Source organism: Athene cunicularia (assembly GCF_003259725.1).
Source record: "Athene cunicularia isolate RWA chromosome 3 unlocalized genomic scaffold, athCun1 chr3_part1, whole genome shotgun sequence".
NCBI lineage: Eukaryota > Metazoa > Chordata > Aves > Strigiformes > Strigidae > Athene > Athene cunicularia.
The window spans coordinates 105,411,266-105,432,147 of NW_020799097.1; the positions used below are offsets into that span (position 1 = coordinate 105,411,266).

A 20,882-nucleotide genomic window follows, 5' to 3' on the forward strand; every position below is an offset into this window, starting at 1 on the left:
AATAGAAGTAAATTTCTCCTCTGTGTGAGATCAGTCCCTGGCACGTTTCCAAAATACTATCCGCTCAGCTACCTCTCTAGCTTTGTGACTAGAGGCTGGTCATTTTTCTTTGGAACAGTCTGTTTATTGTGAGGCCTTTGGAGAGATGGGCTTGCTGATGTCCACATGCACATGTGTTTTGTAGTCTTAATTGCCACCCTGGATCAAATTAGATTGGATAACTAAAAGATATTCTATGGTTTATAAAAATACACTCATTTGTAAAGGCAGAATTATGGCAATTCATATGGTGAAGTGCCCTGACCAGGATCTATTACATTGTTTGCCTCCAAACGATCTACTCCGTCAAGATGCTGGTAAGTGTGGCAGTTACAGAGGTGAAACAGACCTTGAGCATATGCAGATGCTGTCCCAGAGCATTCAGCAGCTCTGATCTGCTGATGTATGAGTAGCAGGTAGCTGTACTGCATCCAGCTGAAATGTAAATGGGTAGAAGATGGTTTCTCTATAGTATGGCCAGAACACTGCACCTCCTCTGAAAGCATTGTGAAATACTTAATGGAGGCAAGTAGTTACTTGGTTTTTGTAGGGAAAGATGGCAACTCCAGCCACACAATGCCCTAGGTCATTAAACTGCTACAGAAGGCTAGTTATAATTGAAAGAGGAAGACATTTCCTAATTAATTATGTAAACTATGCTGCAGCATAACCCAGCCTTATTTTCAGTAATACAATTTGTTGCACAGTTACATAGTGTATTGTGAGCAACTGCCAATCTTCAGAAGCTACAGCTTTGTTTCCATCATTTCTCAATTGCTGTTTTAGGGCACACAATATTGTGAGATTAAAAAAAATAAAACACATGCCCCCAAAAGGCTTTGGGAGTTTCTTTATATTCCTTCTAATTGTGAGCCTGCTTAATGTTATGCTTGCAAGCTTTTCACTGTGACTGAGAAATAGGAATGTTACTTTTCATAAATTAAAATAGATACCTTCATGTCAACACTGGATTTCTATTCCTGGAGATTTAACAAAATAAACTATTGTGTAACTTTTTTGAAATAAAATATTAAGAATTGAGGAGGATTTATTTCTGTCAGCCTCCTTCCAGAGACACACTGAAACTTTTAATGAAGTAACTTTCCTCCAATTCTGTGTGCTTGATACAAGACCTCAGTCTGTTTCTTGCAGGTGTAGTAAGAATGCCTCTCAACATTGTCATAATTTGCATCCCAGAAGGTTTGTCTGTGAGGCTGTTGTGTTTACACTCACTGGTTCCATGAAAATGATGTGCTTAATACTGTCAGATTTGTTTCAGTGCACTTAGATATAATGCATAAAACAACATAAAATAAATGATGTGCCAGCAAATAAAGAGTAGGTTCTTGACTACGGAGCTGGGAATGCTGGAGGAAAAAAAAAAACCAAAAAAAAACCACCAGAGAGAGAAAGCAAAAAATGGGGAAATCTCAATGTGTAGTATATTTGAGGCTAATCTCTTTTCCAAACTGTCATTTAGGATTTATTCAAGACTTAGCTGCATTAGTTAAGGCTAGCTCAACAGAGCTCTGCCTTAATAGTTCTGTCTTTCAGAGCAACCTAGTTCTTCATCTCAACATGCTGCAGCATTATCATCTTATCTCTGTGTTCAGTGGACCTTTAGAGGTTTTCCTGGACTTCTTTGGAGGGCCTCCATCTTATGATTCCGGTATTCAGGTTCCCCATGTTGTTGTCTCAGACCAGTCTTTCTGCACAGCATGAGCTGGATCTTGTACTGGCTGTCATTTAATGATGATCTCAAACTCCTGGTTGCTGTTACTGACTACCAAAAGGAAAAGCATAGCACATTCACTTTCCCCCCTACCCCCCAAGGAAATTTCAGCTCATTTACAACAGAAAAAAAGCTGTTACCACTGTACATTCTTAAAAATAGTTGTCACTCAAAGCTCATAACAGTTTTCTATCTTAAAGCTATGTCTGTAAGTACCAGTGCAGTGAAGCAAAGAGAATTTAAGGGAGATGCACAAGATCCCAAAGTAAGTCAGTGGCACAGCTATGAGCAGAGGCAGCTCTCTTACCTGTTACAGGACGATCCTTCCACCTTTCTGTCAGTGCTGTCAGTGCCGATCTCAATACCCAGTTACAAACAGAAACGTGTGAGTCTCTCTGGCATGGTTGTTACCCTCTTAGCAGTTGGCCCAACTTGAGAGTATGAAGATCTGTTCAAGAAGTATTAAATACAGAGGTGTCATGAGTCTTATTCTTCATAACTGTACTCTGACCCAAATAACAGGTTCTGTTATTTGCTCTTTTACCTTAGTCTAAACATCGTTGCAGATCTAATTTCTAACTTGTAGAGGTACTGCATCCATGGGGAGAAATGCTTCACTTATAATCATGCTTTATAGTTCCCTTTGTGGTTTATCCTGGCACTTTGACTTGTCATAGTTGAATAAATTGAATTCTGTAGAGTGCTCTTGTAAAATGCCACACTTTTGATTTTAAATGTGCTTCAGTGTGATGAATGCAGCATTAGAGTGGGATGAGGAGTAGTGCTTAGATTTGTGGATTGTAGCTCTAGGTTTTATTCTCAAGCCTCTCACCAGATTATTATATGAATCACGGATAGACCATTTTCAGGATTTCTGCTCCTGCATTCCATATATGTCAAATGAATGTGTTTTATCTGTACAACAGGTCTGTGTTGATACCCAGTTGGTTATTTTTTGAACAGCTAGGCAGCAGGCATGCTGTAACATGTCATAAAATGGTTGTTGCACTCATATACTAATTACCCAACTGCTACCTTGTACTTCCATCATCTTTTTATTGAGAACAAATACTTTCCTGGATTCTAAGTTGTCTAAAAAGGAATTATTGTTTTAACATCTATTTATGTGGTGCCTGTCATAGTGAGCTTTCATTCCTTGGGTGAAGCAAGCAGAATTACTAGAATACAAACATAAAGTTAAGAACATGCTTTGAGATCTTTAAATGAAATATGCTGAAGGTTATTACAGCTATTTTCTTTCCAGGGAAACATTATCAAACATTATTAGTTTTATGGGCACTTTTATCTGCCGTACTTTAAAAGCAGACAGTAATTATCAGTGTGTCTCAATCCATCAGTTAATAGAGGAAACTAAAAGGCATGAGCAACAGACATCCCTCCATTAATGAGGTCTGAACTAAGGTTCTAAAACCTGCCAGAATTCAGGAAGGGCATGTTTTGCTCTAGAGTGGTTTACCTTTTGAGGAGTTTGCTTGGTAATGAATAGTGGCTTAATAATAATTAAGTTGATACTAATTCAGAATTAATATCTGAAGTAGGTTTAACAACTACTAAAAAGGGGTGGTTGTGTACATATTAAACCTGGAATAGCGTATCTGATTCATCTGTGTGTTTTAGAGAGCTAATGATTTTTTCCATCAACCCTGGAGATGTATCTGTGAAATAGTTTTATGTCATTTGGAAGTCTGAGAAAAGAGTTCTAGCTGATATGAGGAAAGAAGTCTGGAAAGCAACAATGCTGGAAAGGCTATAGATACAATTTTACAGAGTGACAGATTAATGGATTCTAGGTATCATATGTAGGAGTATCCCACGTTTTGTTTTAACTAGTTAGTTCTGAAAGAAGCATGTCATGGAAGCTAGTTTCCCATCTTTTGTCTGGAAAGTGAGGAAGGGAGGTGATGCATCTAACTAGTCCCTAAAGAAATCCCTAAAGAATAAGTGTTTGAATGCGTATTCATGACAATATTTGAAAAAAAATGTTTTTCAGATAATCGCCTTTGATGAACTTCGGACAGACTTCAAAAGCCCAATAGATCAGTGCAACCCAGTCCACGCAGTAAGTATGAGTGGCTCACTAAGCAGCAGCTACTAAAGAAAGGGAGATGCCCAGAGCTGTCCATGAAAGTATGGGTATGGAAATGAATGTACAGTCTGTTGCAAAGTCAACTGTATTTTGGATAATTGATTTATTGGGCCAGTCTTAGGAAGCCAGATGTTGACTATTATGCTAATAGCTTTCCTTTCTGCTGAAGGAGGCAGGAAAATATTTTGGAAGTTCAAAACTGAAGGATATATATAATGTGATGCTAATGCTTTCTTTTTATCTTTTCATTCTGTGGCACAAGTTTTCATTTTTGAAATAATTTGCTTTCTCTGCGTTCAAGTATGGGATGACCACCTTCTCTCATACTGTCTGTATCAGTGAGACAAAAGCTTGAAGGGATTTGAAAAGAAGTGCATTCCTAGACCTGTCTGTCCCATGTCAGGGCTCTATTTTCTGTTGTGCTTTAAGAGTAAATAACACATTCTGCTGCATCTGCTGTAGAAAAGGTTAAATATCACCCTGGGACTGTAAACTCAGTTTTACCTAATGAACTCAAATGCAACCCAGATTTAAGCATGTGAATATTCCTCTGTTAATTAAAGTGGTAATCTAGGGTGATTTAGCTGGCTACGGCTAAACATGCCTCAGATTTGTGCCACCAGAATTGAGAGCAGAACTTGGCTCCCTGTCATCTCACTGGGAATTACGATTATGACGGGTGCTGAATTTGATCTCTACAGAGTATCAAGTTATTGAATTGCCTACAAATGATAACGTAATTCAGTAGCTAGTACTTTGCCATTTGACCTTGTTTCATAACTCAGCAGAGGATTTGTGGTACTGCTTGGACCATGGACAGTTTTAAGCGTAATCTTCACGTGAATCTTTGAATAAGACTTGTTTCCTGTTCACTAACACATAAGCAAAGAATGAGAACAAAAGAAAGAAACTGTATAAAGAAATCCTATAGAGGACTTCAGTGGAAGTAATCTGGTTTTGAATTCACTTTATCTGTTTTTACTTCCCATCTTGAGAACTATGCACAAGAAATGTGTATTTATATGTACCAAATTCCAATAATTTGTTCTTTTCCCAAAACTTATAAGATGCTCCATGCAGATAATTTCCTCTTACTTTAAAATGGTAATGGAATTAGTCTCCAGGATAAAAATGTTAATAGGTCCCTGTTTCAGTCATGTTAGTGGTGGAATCAAAAAGTTAATTGTAGAGTTTCCAGTAAAACACAGCAAAGTATTCTGTGATCAGTTGACATATTTGACTCTCTTCTATGAAACTTTCTGTGCTAACTCAAGCAATAATCTCAGATTGCTTTCATCTGCACGGTATACACGTTGATGCCTTTTGTATTGACATAAAAGGAAGATTTTTAGCAGGTATTCCTTATTTCTAATATATTTGGTCAAGTATATTTTCCTTTTTCCATGTGCATAGTTGCTCGTGCTCATCTTCCATTTATTTGGTGGAATAGTTTTCTTTACTGCAGTATAAGAATGTCTGACTTTCACTCGTGTATCTTCCACAATGTTTTAATGACAAAGAGCCTTTTTGACAAGAGAAGGCTGAATTAAGGAGCATTGCAGGCAAAAACAATGGCAGTACTGAGAATTTAATTCAAATTTCCTGGTTTACACTCTGTTACCTACAGTTCAAAGATAGGCTTCCTACTTGTCCAAGGCCAGCTGTAGGCATCTGTCTTCTAAAGGGACTTGAGAGGATTATCTTTCCCTCCCCACTTTCCTCCTACTAAAGGCAAGAAAGTTTTCTGCAACTTCACAGGCACATGCATACACATCCTTTCTCATGTTTTCAACCATGAGTTTAAAATTTCTGAATCCCTTTTAGGTCATGGATACCAGATAGAGGCACAATATTTGTCTTGTGCCTATCAAGCTGCCACTGTCTCGTTGTCTTTCCAAAAGGATACTTTTTTTTTAAAATGGCTTAAACTTGGGGACAGGAAAGGAAAAGAGACATTTCTTTGGAAAATAGAAATAAAAATCAAGCTTGGAGCAAATTTAAGACACTTGAAAAGCAAAAAGCTTAGGGAGACTTAGCTTCTCACATTGATATGTTACCTGTTTAAAAGGTCATTGTTCAGAATATTTTTTCCCATGTCTAAATAAAAATATTGCCAGATAAGTCTTAACAAGGACAACAAAACCACTGGGCCTTCTGCAGTGTAACCAATGGTAGAATCTTTCTCAGTAACTCCAGTAATGGGGTTATACAGAATGAAATCTGATTTTTCTAGTGAATTTCTCATTATGAGCCATTTAAAAGAAAACCTGTCTTTGACTTGTCATCTTTCTGTGAATAAAACTTAAAGCATCTTTTTAGTCACAGTGCTTAATTACAGAGACTTTCAGTATTTATGTATGCATCTCTTGTTTAAAGTGGCATTTCTAGGACATTTCATATATTCCTAACTAATGGGTTAAATTCTAATATCATGTTGCTCAGACACCCTCTTAGTGATCGATAAAGGGCTGCCATACTAACTTTGTAGTTGTTTTTCCCATTCAGAATCATCTTGAAGCCAGAGGTTGTGAATCTGAAAATGCAAGACTGCGTATCTGTGGTTTAGATTGGCACCATTGGATAGAGGTCACAAATGCTGACTTAAAAGGCGTTGCAACCTCTAGCTCAAGGCTAACACAGATTTGAATTCCCAGTTTCTATTGTGGCACCCAGTAACAGGTGAAAAAATAACTTATTGGGACTTTGAAATGTGTAAATAATTTGGCTTGCAAGCATTAGGTAAGAAGTGAGAACTCATGTTTTAGATTAATAATGTGTGGCTTCCCTGCAGCCATTAATTATGATCTTGACCCATTGTAATTGTAATTAACTGTCTTTAATTCATAGCACCAGCTAATCTACCTTTTTTGTTACTTTTTCTTGACAGAGAGAGCGACTGAGAAATATTGAGCGTATTTGCTTCCTCCTGCGAAAGGTGAGCATAAAGTAGCCTAGGATTCGTGAAGTTTATGAGAATTAAAACCATCCAGTGGTGATGTGCATTCATTTTCTCTTTGAATGATCCTCACACTCCATTCACGAAAGGCTGGTTTCTACTGCAGAAGGTGGAAGTCATGATGACCTTGAAAGGACAGAGTAAGACAAATTATAAAAGGTTAACATAATAGAGGACTTCTGGATAGGAACTGAAGCTTCAGAACATCAGCCATCATTTTAGAACATGTTTTTCAAAGGTGGTAACTCGTTTTGCAGTTGCAGCTTGAGGTGCTTTTTATAGCCCTATCAGCAGATCATATTGTGGTAGTATGGGTTTTAAAAATACCCTTTTTTTAACAGTGGCTTACTATTTGATAAACTAAACATTTTATTAGCTACATATTTAATGTTTAATTGTCTTTTAATTGTCTGAATTAGTTGATACAGTTATTATAACTTGACACGAGAGATGCTGAATGCCTGAGTTTCTGAGGGATTTGGAGTAACTTTTAAGTTGTAGGATTGATACATTCATGGGTTTTACTCATCTGTAGCTTGGAAGAGGGTTTTCATAAACACTCATTGTTCTCCTGACTCTGTCCCATTAAAGTCAAAATAACCATAATTCCAAACTATTTCATTACATATATGTAAGTCTCTATAAATTGCCTTCCACAGCATAGTAATGGAGCCATCCAAATGATTCTTCATTTTTGCTTACAAAGGTCACTACTGAAGTGTAGACTGCTGACTGCATCCTAAGAACTAAATTGAGATACGGTTTTAAAAAACTGGTGGCCTCATCCTTACAGGTTTTGGGAAAGCCAGTGCTAGGGGATTATTGGTTTGGGGTGATGCAAAGACGTAGCTGTGACTCGATGCAGAATCTATGAAGTGACCTTCTCTGGTTCGTCAGAACCTGAGTCCTATCTGTTTGGCACTGTTATGAGCATGTCACTCTTTGGAGCCACATTTAAGAACTTACTTAGCCTGTTTGTGAGACTAGAGGTATGAAAATAAAAGAAAATACTTGTCACAAGTAGCTTTCCATTTTAACAAATAGGCAGCCAGCCAATTTCAAGCTGTGTCCCAGTTTCTTTGACATAAAGCAACTGGTGAGTAGTAATGTATTAATATATGTGAGCCCCATGGGAATGCCTTGCCTGCATCAGTGTTTAATTTTTATTGAGCCTCAGCCTCACTGTGAACAGAAAATGGAGCATTTTAGCTAATTACAGACTCTGTGTTCTTAAGGGATTGGCTTGCTTCTGGTTCACTTAAACAGTTTGTTAATTCAGCCTCTTCTTCAAAGTTCTCTGGGGACACATTATTTTTAATTGAGAGATTGTGTGCAAGAAGAGGAAGATGCAGTAACTACAGAGATTTGTAGTTTTCAAATCTGACAATCACTAAAAATAGCTTTAGTTTATGTAGTGTAAAGGATTCACGGTTGGGGACGATTCTGGAAAAACAGTAAAAAATTGAGTGCCAGCTATACAGATACAGGAAAACAGCAGTTAAGATGCTTTCAGCAAGCACTAAATATATCCCTCATTATAACATTATGTGGCTTTACGTCTGTTTCTATGAAACAGCTACATATCTGTTTTCCTATGTCTTGAAGTCAGATAATTACTTTAAAGGGCTTTGAAAACAGTGATATCTTGCTATTTATGACATTAAAACTTAATGCTTAAGATGTGCTGTAAATCTGTTTTTTAAAGAGGTTATAGGCGGGCTATAAAAATATATTTGGTTTAATTATATCCTGGTTTTAGAAGGGGTTCTTGAGAATTATTAAATGGGCATATAATATGTCATATAAATCTAATCCTAGTGGGCAAAGGGTTTCTTAAGGATGGATTTTTTTGGTTTTATCTCTGAAATGCTTGGAGAAGTCTATTAACAAACTGTGACCAGGTATGTGATACGTCACGAGATATTATAGAACTTATCTACATTTTCCAAAATAGAATGGAGGATGTAATTGTTCCACAGCCAGGCACTTTCTGAGATTTGGTTTGGAGAAAATGTTTCTATGTCATTAAAACAAGTAGGGATCATGTGAAGTAGATATATACGGTGTTGACATGTGTACATGCATGTACACATGGGTACATGTATTTATGGTGCTATAGAATGCGAAATAAATCAGCCTAAGTTTTCTGCTTACTGAGGGATGATTAATTATGTATAAAGAAGCTAAGAATTTTATATAGCCATGGTCAAATCTGTTCTATCCTGAAGTAAATGAGAGGGAGGACTTACGTTCTGAAGCTAGCACAAAGCGAGGTTCTCTCAGGATACAGGTATCTCATTTCATTCAGTGCTCTGTTTTGGGGGTCTTATAGTATATATATGAGTTCATCTGTGTGCTCATTAAACTGTTGGATGTTCACCAGTGTCCACTGTGTGGCCGTTGGTGTGTCATACAAGTGTTACATGATTCACATAGGACATACACTAGTTTTGGTGAATGCTGTGGAGTCTGTGCTCTCTTGGTAAACTGCCTTTGTTTCTCTAAGGATATGTTTACATGACACACTACAATGCTGTACAGAGAAACACAAGCTAGTTGTGAATGAGCTGCCTTGAGCTAGTGTACAGGATACAGCAGTACAGGCTTCTTGGGCTCATTAGCCCTGCTGAGGAGTGGGGTAGGTGAGGTGTGCCATATAGGTCTACCATGATTTTTTGTGATTGAATATTTTGGTGGGGTTATTAAAATATATTCAGTTAATGGTGACCACAGTATTATATAATTGCAGATGTATTTCAAGAAATCTACCTGCCTGCTTGACTCCTGTTGGATAGACTTATTTTAGCACTAAGGACAATTAGGAATTTCCTAGATTAAAACACAACCTATTTCATTAATCAACCACTGTAATATTATTACTTTACCTTTGAGGAAATTTAAATTAAGTTGTGTCTAGGTTATGCTTTGTAATTTCTGAATTAGACTGATAAATCCTTACTAAGGAGGAGAGTTGATTGAACTTGCTTCCTGCTCAGTGAGTGTATTTAAGACTTCAGTCTGCTCATGCCAAGCACTGTGTCCAGATCCAATCTCAGGAGAGGTTTCGATAGGATCCCAAGAGCAAAATTAAGACACAAAGGAGGTCAAATGCCATATACTCAGAACAGGTTTTTATTACTAAAAAAGTGAAGAGGGGTAGCAATAGGCAGAATGGAAGAAAAAGACAGATATCAGGCAAAGATGCAGGATGGGGCTGCAAGAATAGTCACCACCGTGGATCCAGCAGCATCCCGTTGGTCCTCAGTCTTCAGTTCTTCGGTGGTGGGTGCACACGGATCTGGCTTCGATGGTGGATGCACCCTGAGCAAAATTTTCTGCTGCCTTTTTAAGTTCATCGTATCTGCTGGTTAGCATATCTGGCCACGTTTAGGTTTTTTTCTCTCTGCTCCCACAGGTTCTGTTGCATCTGGCTTCTGGGCAGGAACGTTTGCCTCTTGTCAGTTCATTAGCAATGCAGGCATGGGGTCTGGCCTGCACAACAGAGCCACAGAGGGCTGCAGGATGGGGCCAGCTCAGCACACCTCTGCCCCTTTGAGGCTTGTCTAAAGAGTCCGACAATGCAAGCGCAAAGAAGTGGGGGGGGTGCATCCTTCAATACACTCCCACTTCTCTGGGCGACATCCCCCAGAGCAATTCACAGGCTGCAGCAGCTTCTCTTGGAGAGAGAAAAAAAAAATTGCACAGACACAGGCAAACTTTGAGACAGTCATATGACATTTCGGTCTCTCACACACTGCTGAACAATGTAAGTGACCTTTCTCAAATACTTGTTTTTAAACCCCATTAAGCTAAAGTAAGATTGATTTACAAACAGCAGAACTGGAACTTACCTGGGAGGGAATTGAGGTAGATAAAAGACAGACTTTTACTCATTTTCCTGCAGTAGTGGAGCATTTTAGTTAAGTTGGGCATAAAATTTGTGAAACTGCAAGTGTAAGAAAATATTGTACCAGAGTTCGATCCCTTTTTCAGTTTTGTTTGGGGGAGGGTTGGGACTTTTTTTGCAAGTCCTGAAGGGATGATTGGAAGACAGCAAATCCAGCAAGAAATGTAACCATAGGCAAGGTGACATTAATCTCAAAGATGTTCCAGATGAACTTGAACTTGTCTTGAAAAATACAAACCTCTTCAAATAATCTTTTTTGAAGCAAGTTTTAACATTTATTTAGGAGTCTGGGGATTGCCAATGCTTGATCTGTTCTAGTACTTCTAGCACTCTGGTTTCCAGTGGAGCCGAATCTGAGTTGCAGTGGTGAAAATTTATTCTGTACTCAATAGTTCTGGTATTTACCAGATTCAATTCTGGTTTTTACTACTCTGCAAAAATAAAATAAATCTATCAAATTTATATTCTGTAGTATATACACTAATACACATCAAAATTAAGTTTTACTATATTTGCAGGTTTGAGTAAATAACTAAAATCAATGTTACCTTAAAGAGCAATTATAGAAGACATTCCATTTAAACTGAGATACTGTAAATAAAATGTAAAACCTAAGGAGCATAATATATAGTCCCAGTCATCTGAGTGCCTGCATACAGTTTTGTTTTGGTATGTTTCCATTTTTAAATACTCTGTAAAAAATGTCGAAATTACTTACATGTGTGAAAGTAACAGCAATTCAGAGGCATGAGTAGTCAGAAGATTGAAGGGTTGTGGGTTAATACTACAGGTTCAACTGTAGATGGAGCATTCCAAGGAAGAAGATAAGGCTTGGTCCTGTGTCTCTGTCATGCCTGTTTGTCACTATTGAATGCTCACTCAAAGCTTGAAAAAATCCCCATGATATTTTCTGAAACATTACTGAGCCTGTTGGATCAGCTAACAGGGAACAAGTTAGCTTTTTAGTTTTTCTTAATAGCAGATGAAAACGTATTTTTGGAGTATGGAGGTGGTTCTACTTTATGTGTAGGTAAATATTATGGGAAATCAGATTTTTAAAAACTATCCCCATCTTTCCTTGTTTATCCTTATTCAGCTGACCTTTTTTTTTTCCCTGCATATTTCAGATGAAGGAGGCTGACCAATGTGCACTAGTAACTGCCATATGAAATAATATTTGTACTTGGACCTTGTTGGGTTCCAGACCTTCACCTACCAGTAGCTCCTACCATTGTCTGCATGCAGCACCTACAGTCAGCACACCCCTTTGGAGAGTGTCATGTGTCACGGTAGCCGATTTCAGTTGACTGATCATGTTCTTTTCTTCTTGATGAATTTTCTGGTTATTACAATGATCACTCTTTCTGTTGTTCTGCCTCATAGTCACTGACAAGCCTGAAATAATGTGATGGATTTTAAGTGTGTGTTTCTGGATGTGTCACTTGATTGCTTCAGCATGGATTTAGGGATTTATAGATGTGTGACATTCTTTTAGCCAGTCTGCAGGCTGATAGTCATTAGCAGAGTACTTCTGTAAGCCTATAGCTTAATGTCAAGGTTATATAAACAAGTTTAGCAAATGGGATATATAATCACAAAAAAATTTCAAAGTGGTGTATATCCATTCATATGTAAGAAGGAATCATACTTCCTTCCTGGGACTGAAAAATCTCATAGGCAGAAGCTACAGCAGTAAGACAATTAGTTCATTGCAGAACTGGGAATAGCAGCAATAGCTTTACTTTTTGTAGCACTATAAATGTTTTACAACCACAGTAGAGATGTTTTAATTCCTCATTTAGTTACACTTGACAGAAAAAGAAAATGCTGCAGCATAGCCACATTAGAGGGGTAAGTCTGCGGAGTAAATACATGCCAGGTTTGTAGTATGCATTATATTCAGCACCTCCTAACAGCAGTCAAAATTTAGTCTTTGAAATTTAGATGCGTGTGTTATCTGAGAGTAAACCAGAATTTTTAGTCTAATCATAAGGTATTTTTGGACTGTGGAAATAGCAGTGGAATTCTGCCTCACAGGACAAAGAGGCTGATGTTTCCAGAGTCTTGATAAGCTGCTGCTATAACAAAGATCACAAAGAGAACAAAAAATTACACCATGTGACATTTTTTTCTTGTTAATAGTGATTGTTACAATGATGGAACACACGAACTTTGTTCACTGTCATTAGAGACCAAAGAGTTCATCATTGTTACTGATTTCTCAGTACGTGTTGTATTTCTTGACGTATCTAATTCTCTCTCTTTTCATACTTCATCAATATGATGAAACTGCTGAGTTTTGACTAATCAGCTGGGTAGCAGGAAAACTGTCAGGACACTTTCCTACTGAGTGACTGGGAGTGCAAACCCTAATCAAGAGACAGTGAGGGTAACTTCTGAAGAATGAATATAGAATTATGTGTATAGAAAACATACTGAGGGTACCCAGGTTATTATTCAGTGTGTCTTTGTGACTCAGTGCAATATAGAAGCTTGTTTCCAAGCAGGCATTGCTGTGTATAAAACAATTTAATTAAATACTGTGTATTTTTAAAATAATTTTAATCATCTCAAATATGCCTTCTTTTTTTCCCCCACTCTTTGTACTGAAATTCAGTTGTTCAAAATGGAGTTGATTTGTATCAAAAAGCTTTCTGAACATCCCTGGATTTAGGAAGGGTTTGACTTCAAGTTTGACATTCATGCTTATTGTTCATCTCTAAAATCGAATAAGAACAAAAGCAGCTGTGATAGCCCTCTGTGGGCCCTCTGTCTCTCCTTGAAGTCAACAGCTTGGAGCAATCTCTGTTTATTGCTCTGGGATGAGAAACGTGTTGATACTCAAGCATAAACCCTTGTGGAATAGGCCTGGACTTTGATTTGGATTTGAAGTTCTTATAATTTAGACACCATTTAGATAAAATCATCATTGCTGGTGGTTATCATCAAATATGTCTGACTTTGTGTAGACATTCCCAGTGAAACTCAGGAGGAACCACAAAGGTCAAACTCTTGAGTAGAATGAGGGGAAGAAATACAAGTTTTAGATTAGACAATTCAGCACTTGCCTTTATAGCACTTCATTTGGGCTAGTAATGCTTTACTCCTTGCAAAATCATCATTTTCTTCGGTTTGGGTTTGGCCATTACTGGGAGAGAACTGTGTCATGAGGGAAGGTGGCTGGTACATATTTCCAGGAAGTCGGGGGTGCCTTTTGATTGCATCATATAGTTTTGTCAAGATCTGAACTTTCTATTAACTGTCCTGATAAACAATTGAATATGAAACAGTTGTTCACTGATACTTTTTTTTTAGAGGTTTAAACATATAATCTGTTGTGGGAACTACAGTGATATTCTGAATTAACATTATCTTATGAAAACTTGCATTTTAAAGGTGTCCTCAATAAATTCAAAAGAGTGGTTTCAGGCTGTTCTATTTGTCTTCCTTCTGGAAGAAAATATAATACAGGAGCAAATCTGCTTTTGTTGCCTTTAGGTGGAAATTCTGCTGGTTTACGTTTTGCTGCTCTAAATTTTACATTCTTTTTTTTTTTTTTTTTCCTTAGTTGGATACTTTGATCTTTACATGCCCTGTTGTGCTTCAGCCAGACATTCCTTTCAGCAAGACTTGGCTCTCCTTTTCTGTTATGTTATCATTAGTGTTTGTGTTACAGCAATGCTTCCAAGCTCAGGTAAAGAATAAGGCCTTATTGTGCCAGATGCTACAAAACCCACATGGTAATAAATATGAAGAGCATTTGTTTACACTCATAAGATAATGTACACAACAGGAAGGGTTGTGCAGCTGATCTGATGACAGAAATCTTGTTTTCAGAGAGCTACTTAATTTTCTTGTTAGCAGGCAGTTTGAATATTTTATTTTTAATTGAAGCTAAGTTTTGTTCACTGTTTTTGAGGGCTCTGATGGTTCATTGAGTTAATAATTGTGTGTAGTCTTTAATCTCTACAGCAGCTGTTCAAATCCAGACCAGTCTGTAGTCAGACTCAAACTACTGTAGTCTGATTGATGACTGTTGGGAGTAAATTTATCTTGTGTCGTATGCTTGTGTGATGCTTGCTTTACAGAAATAATAATAAACATAGAAAATATAATGAGATAGATCTCTGTCAGCATTATAGAGAGTATGAACTACACCCCCAGCTATGCACATGTAATTAGCTCCTAAGATGCCTCAGAAGAAATTCTAGAGTTTGCATGCAGGCACTGGAATAAAGGATATTGCTGTTTCTAAAGCATTAATTAGATCTGCAGATTTTCTAGGATGTAAGCTTGCCACGCTGTATGTATTCCTTCAGTTAGGACTTGGACTGTAATTGCATTGTCTTTCATAAAACTAAATTAATTTAAGTTCTCTCTTGTTTGAACTGACCTAGGATGTTTTTAGGTACATTAGACTGAGCATGTGTGAGAGACATAACACTGGTGAGTGTGTATTTCAATATTCGGTACTTATTTGAAAGATGTTGCTAAGCTGCTATTAGATGATAAAACCAACTTTCTTCTGGCTTTCAGAGCAACTCTGACAAGGTATTTTTATATTAGGAAAGAGTGACTTTACACTCTAAGGATAACATTTGAACTTAGCTAAAAATGTATTACAGAATTTTTAGTTTATGGAAATCGTGACTTATGGATGAGTCCATTTTAGACAACTTTGGTACAGCATCTCTTGTTAGTCAAAAGAGGCATGAGGTAAATTTTGAATCTGCTGTTCACATAAACAACAGGGCTGTCCTTAGGTTGTGCAAGTGAAAGAAAGCATAGCTTGACAGGGGAAGTAGGGATACAGGAAAAGCAAGTAAAATGTTTTTAACTGAGTATTACACACTTTCACTAGCTCTGTGTTGGTTTAGTTATTTTCTGCAGCTTGCCTAAAAGAGGGCAGAGTTAACATCTTGATAGTGGTTCAAACTTGGTAGAGATTGTATTTGCATCTGGAAACATGAGGGACGTGTTTTTCCCTGAATCTTGCAATAAATTTGCAGGATAGACAAAATGTAGGCCTTCAGTACCTTTGTCGCTGAGCTGCTGTTTCCTCTTTTGCACTCTGATAGGACATTCACTACAGATCATCTAAAAGCTTCTCTCCTTTCCTCTCTTAAATCTTTTCTGCCTACTCTTTTGTTACATTTATTATCTATGAAGAATGAAATGGGATAAAATGGGGGCATGCCCTATACAATTAGTCTCTTGGGCACCAACATAGTTTTAATTTCATCAGAAAGAGTGAAACTTGGCACAGTAGCTATTTTGCAGGCCTGACAGTAGAATTGGGACCAAAAAGCTGGCAGTATTTTTACTGTCTGCATGAATAATTCCATGAATATTCTTGATTAGAAATAGTGCATCTCTTCTTCACACTTTTTATTTTATTGTAAATATTGGTTTCATATTTACTAGAAAGTTATTACTATTGCAATAAAAATACTGAACATATTCCCTTTCATCCTTTCCTTGTGTACAGTACCATATCAGGAAAGAAAGTGCTTAAGATAGGACTTGAGAATTTAGAGGAAGTATAGTGGGTTTGGCAGGCAATTCATTCACTACTGACACTCATTTATCATGTGCATTGTGCCAACACTATTTTTAGGGAAATTTACAAGTTCCTGAATTCAGCACTTCTCAAAACTTAGAACATTTTTAGCGATCATTACCTAAGGATGTCTGTGTGCTTACAGTATCCTGCTGTGTCTGCACAGGTGTTCAAAGCAGCGGTAGGTGGTAAGGGGAATAGTTACAAAACTATTGCAAGAGAGAAGAGTGGCAGTCACGGTTTGGTCCTTATCCCCCTTTTACTCCAGGGAGGAAGTAATAGTTGCCAGTGCAATTCCTGGTGGAAATGGAAATATCCTTTGAAGGGGTATACATATGGTTATTCATAATATTATTACTCATTAAAATATTTATGTATAAAACTGTTTCAGGTTAACTGACTGTATTTTGCTGTTAATCTCATCTTTTAAATGTTTATTCAATAATGAAAGTGGCAAGCGAAGTATCACCCTGTAATAGCTGACCTCTTGCTTTACAATTTAGCTTCTTCCAGTGCTGTTCCGGAGGATATGTAAACAGATGCCCTTACAGTATCAGAACATCGCAAGTAACAGCAGAATAAGGCTGAAGATGCAGAAAAATGTGCATGAGTAACTGTTGCCTGTAATGTACCCCTGAGAGCAGTGTACTTCTCAGCTGCTTGGAGTAATGTAATTTATGCATCTGTTCCTCAGAGCTGTGTTGAAGATATTGGCAAAATTTGACTTGCTAATGGAGTGGATGTGCTCTAATTTGGTATGCTATAAAGTAAATATTTGCATTTTAATAAAACTAAAGAAATTGGGGTTAAATCAAATGTCGCTGTTATGTTTAGCAGAATGTTCATTGTGGATTTAAGTCAGGATCAGCCCCTATAAAGCCAGTATGCAATTACAAAAAGCAATATAGTACCTAAAAATAGAGTGCAATGATTTTACATCATACCTGTTATATGGATGAAAATTGTTTCTGCTGGGAGTTAAATGTCCTACCTTGCATTTAGATGGTGATGTTTTAAATAAAGCTGTTAGAATAGCAGGGTGGGGATTGTCTTTACTGTGTCTGCACTGTGCCAAATCTGCTTCCTCAGACTGACAGTCTTTGCACTCCAGATACCGAAACAGCCCTTTAGTGAACACTTAGTTTTCAGCATTTATGAAGCCGTCAATCTTAGGGAGACCCCTGGGAGAAGGCCTGAGGGCCCTTCCTGTGCCATGCAGATGGCTGAACTTCATTTTAATGATTGCTGAGATTTCTGCAATTGTAGACCTGCTTCTGAAATGAGAGATTGGTTTTTGAGACCCTAGCAAGCAGCTGTCGTTTTCACCAGTTTGGGGAGAGCAGTCAAAGATGACATGAACTCTTGGAGTAACCCAGCTGTGGGGCGTCCTGGCTGGTTGTGTCTGAAACACAATATGGGGTAGGGCAAGAAAGTGTTTGTTACCCTATTTCGTGTCAGTGCTGTGAAAATTAAAGAAGTTCACGCTCCAGGGTTGCTAACCCAGCTTCTGTTACTGTTTCTGCATTAAGGTTAAAAAAAGAAAGGTTGTGAAGATACCTCCCTGATCCCTGCTGAGTGGAAAAGAACAGTTAGCAGAGGAGAGATACACTTGTAAGATCACAGCACATCTGCCTTAATGATGTGTCTTCCAAGGACAGGGCACTTTTTGAATTGTGCTGGTGGGTGCCAATGCAGGCTTTATAGTGGAGAAGTCTTTTTTTAAATCCATTTTATAACCTCTTTACCTGTTGGCTGTTATGACCTCCCATAGGCTATGCAGTACAGAGGTATTTATAGATATTCTTGATGAATGTCCCATGAAGACCTGATCTTCTGCTGTCACTCTTGTTAAAGTTATTATCTGTATTGTGACAAAGCTTAAATATTCTAGTCAGAAATGAGCTCCAGTGGAATCCATAGATTTTAAACATAATTATCCTTATGTTGCAGAAGGCAAATATGAGACAATGAGAAGTGAAATGATAGGCCTAAATATAGGTGTGTTTAGTAGCTGAGATGGAAAGAGCATCCAGAAATCCTTTATTATAATATTAGATCTTGTACTGTGTTACAGATAGATATGGCGAGCTTTGTGAGAATGATAATTAGGTTCTTTGTGTTACTCATTTTGTTGTCTGGTATTTGTGCTGTGGAGTAACTTATGCTCACATCCACTTAATACTGTTCAAAAAAATTCCAGTAGTGCATTAGAATGATGACATTTCCTTTACAAAACGTTGGCTTTTTGCTGATTCACTTCATTGTAATCCAGAAAGGTGGAGGGGTGAAAACACAAGTTATATCCTTTTTTTTTTATTTATGCTCTGTGTTTGTTAACACTGTGTCTTGCATGTGTGCACCATTGCTTTCCTTCAGATAAAACGTAAACCTGTATATGTGAACTGAGTAAGTTCATCTGCGGGTTGTTGTTTTGATGAACTGGAATCCATTTTCCAGACATTTTCTCTTCAACTAGTTGCATACATCTCTGTAACAAACTGTTAAATACTTCTAGAGGTTTGCCTAACATGGTTTTGAATTGCTTAAAATGCTGTGGTTATAGGTTTGTGCTATAACAATTTTAGCTATGCAACTGAATTTCTAAGTGATTGCTATAAGCAACTAGAGAACAGAGCTTGTAGAGACGCAAGCAAGTGTGGATTTTAACAGGAGAATTGAAAGAAATTGAATTCGAAAATTTGGACTGAAAACCTTAGTATATTTACTGTGACAGCACTGGATTGGGCTCTAGGGCAGCCTTTCAGAGGAGGTATTGGAAGTCAAGTAACTCAAATAATTTAAAGTAGATTAGAAAGATACACTAGAAAATGTAAGTGGGAAGCCTTCCTGTATTTCGACAGTAAATTTTATGTGTTTCATACAGTGAAGTGCAAGCAGCATGTTAAAAACTGTTGTAAATGTTAAAATGTATGGTCTGTGTATTTAAGTTATTCACAGTTGACCCTGCTTCCTTAGTTTGTGCAACAGCAGAAGCAAACAGATATGATTTATTGTTTTCAACGTGTGTACATTCCACATAGGTGCCTGGTCTGGGCTAATGCACATGCTGCTACTATTTTCCTGTGTGTTTCTGCTCCCCCGTCCCCCCCATTTGCTTGCATTACGTTTCTGCCTTTTGGTCTATGTTGTTCAATTAGCAGAATTTCAGTCATGTAAATAATTGTCTCCCTTTGGTCTCACAATGCCTTTAATTCAGCAGTTTATGCTCCTCAGTAACCCCGGTTAGCTCTGGCAGGCTCTGTTAGGATCAGCTATAGAGTGTAATTAAAATAACTCTTGTGTTCTGAAATCCTTGGGTGCATGTCCATCCCCTCTTTCCCTGCTACCTGTGAGGAAAAATTCTACATGTCACCTTTAGCAAAGCGGTATGGTGGCAAAAAGCAGCACAGTGAGCCCCGCAGGGGCAAGCTGCAGCCATCCTTCCGTGGAAGTAGGTGCAGCAGCATTAGCCACAGCAGTAAAGCAGCGTGCACTTAGATCAGGCCCGATTTGGGGCTCTGGAGTGATTCAGTGCATGCATGGTGTTTTCAGCTTCTTGTTGCTTTTAGATGGATGGAAAAGGGCTTGTGTGTTTGTAAGGTGAACAACTTGCTTTCCACTTGGGTGATCACCAGAGCTCTTACATTAGGTGAAGGAGATTCAACCTGCACTTTTCTTCCATTTTTTTCCCGCCATCTGTGGGGTGAGAAGGTAGGCATTCAGAAGGGATGTCGTCTTGGCCTTTAACAGCGTAATGAAGACTCTCAGAAACCCTGGGAAGGGTAGAGTGTCTAACGGCTGGCAATTTCTGGGTATGCTGTAAAATCTGTGATTACAGTATGGAGGCTGGCATGCACAGATGGAGACAACTGCAGACAGAGTCTTTTGGGGGAAGAAACAGCAGTTCTGTGAGAATTACTGTTATTGTGTAGCACTTGGGAGTATTGGTCCTAAGCAAAGTGCTGGAAAGGAGCAAGAGGTCTTGACATTTCAGTGGCTTAGCAGTGACTGAGAAAACGGTTTGATTCACTTGTTGCAGTTGATTTGCTAAGCGTCAGAATTTAATAGCACTGATGAAAGGAGATTACTATTCCTTCTATAATATCTTCCCAGTTTTGGTTTCTGCGAGGTATTTTATGTGTCCTGTTTACTGTCAAGACAAACTATAAGAGTCGTTCCATGTAAAAATGACACAATGTTCTGTAAAAGCAAAATTACCTTTGAGAAGGAGGTGTCCATATGTAATAAACAGAATAAGGAGGAGAAGTACTGACAGAAAAGGATGGCTTTATCTGTTGTATAAGAACAACAGAATATATTTAGGAAATAGGAAACCGAATAAAATTATTTAGGACTGAGCCTCCCCCGAGATGCCCTTTTGCAGTTGCTATCTACAGAGATCTTTGTATTCCTGTAAACACAAAGAAACTGCTGACAGGTGCTTAGCTTCGGTGCTTGCTTTCCCATGCTTTAGCCAAACCTAGATGTCTATACATAGCAAAGCCTGCCTTATTTTCTTTGGAATTAGGGGGGAGGAATCTACCTGTGCATGTATGTGTGCACTACTTTGAATGCATGGAA

General features: G+C 37.9%; 1 protein-coding gene across 1 annotated transcript in view; it reads left to right on the plus strand.

Moving 5' to 3' along the window:
* Positions 1–274: 274 nt before the first annotated feature.
* CNIH3 (cornichon family AMPA receptor auxiliary protein 3) overlaps positions 275–20,882 on the plus strand; it is a 28,461-nt gene continuing 7,853 nt past the window's right edge. The window contains exons 1-5 of the mRNA XM_026844647.1: positions 275–356; positions 1,520–1,708; positions 1,972–2,036; positions 3,783–3,851; positions 6,766–6,813. Coding sequence (XP_026700448.1) covers positions 275–356; positions 1,520–1,708; positions 1,972–2,036; positions 3,783–3,851; positions 6,766–6,813 — 453 coding nt within the window. The remainder of the gene's footprint in view (positions 357–1,519; positions 1,709–1,971; positions 2,037–3,782; positions 3,852–6,765; positions 6,814–20,882) is intronic.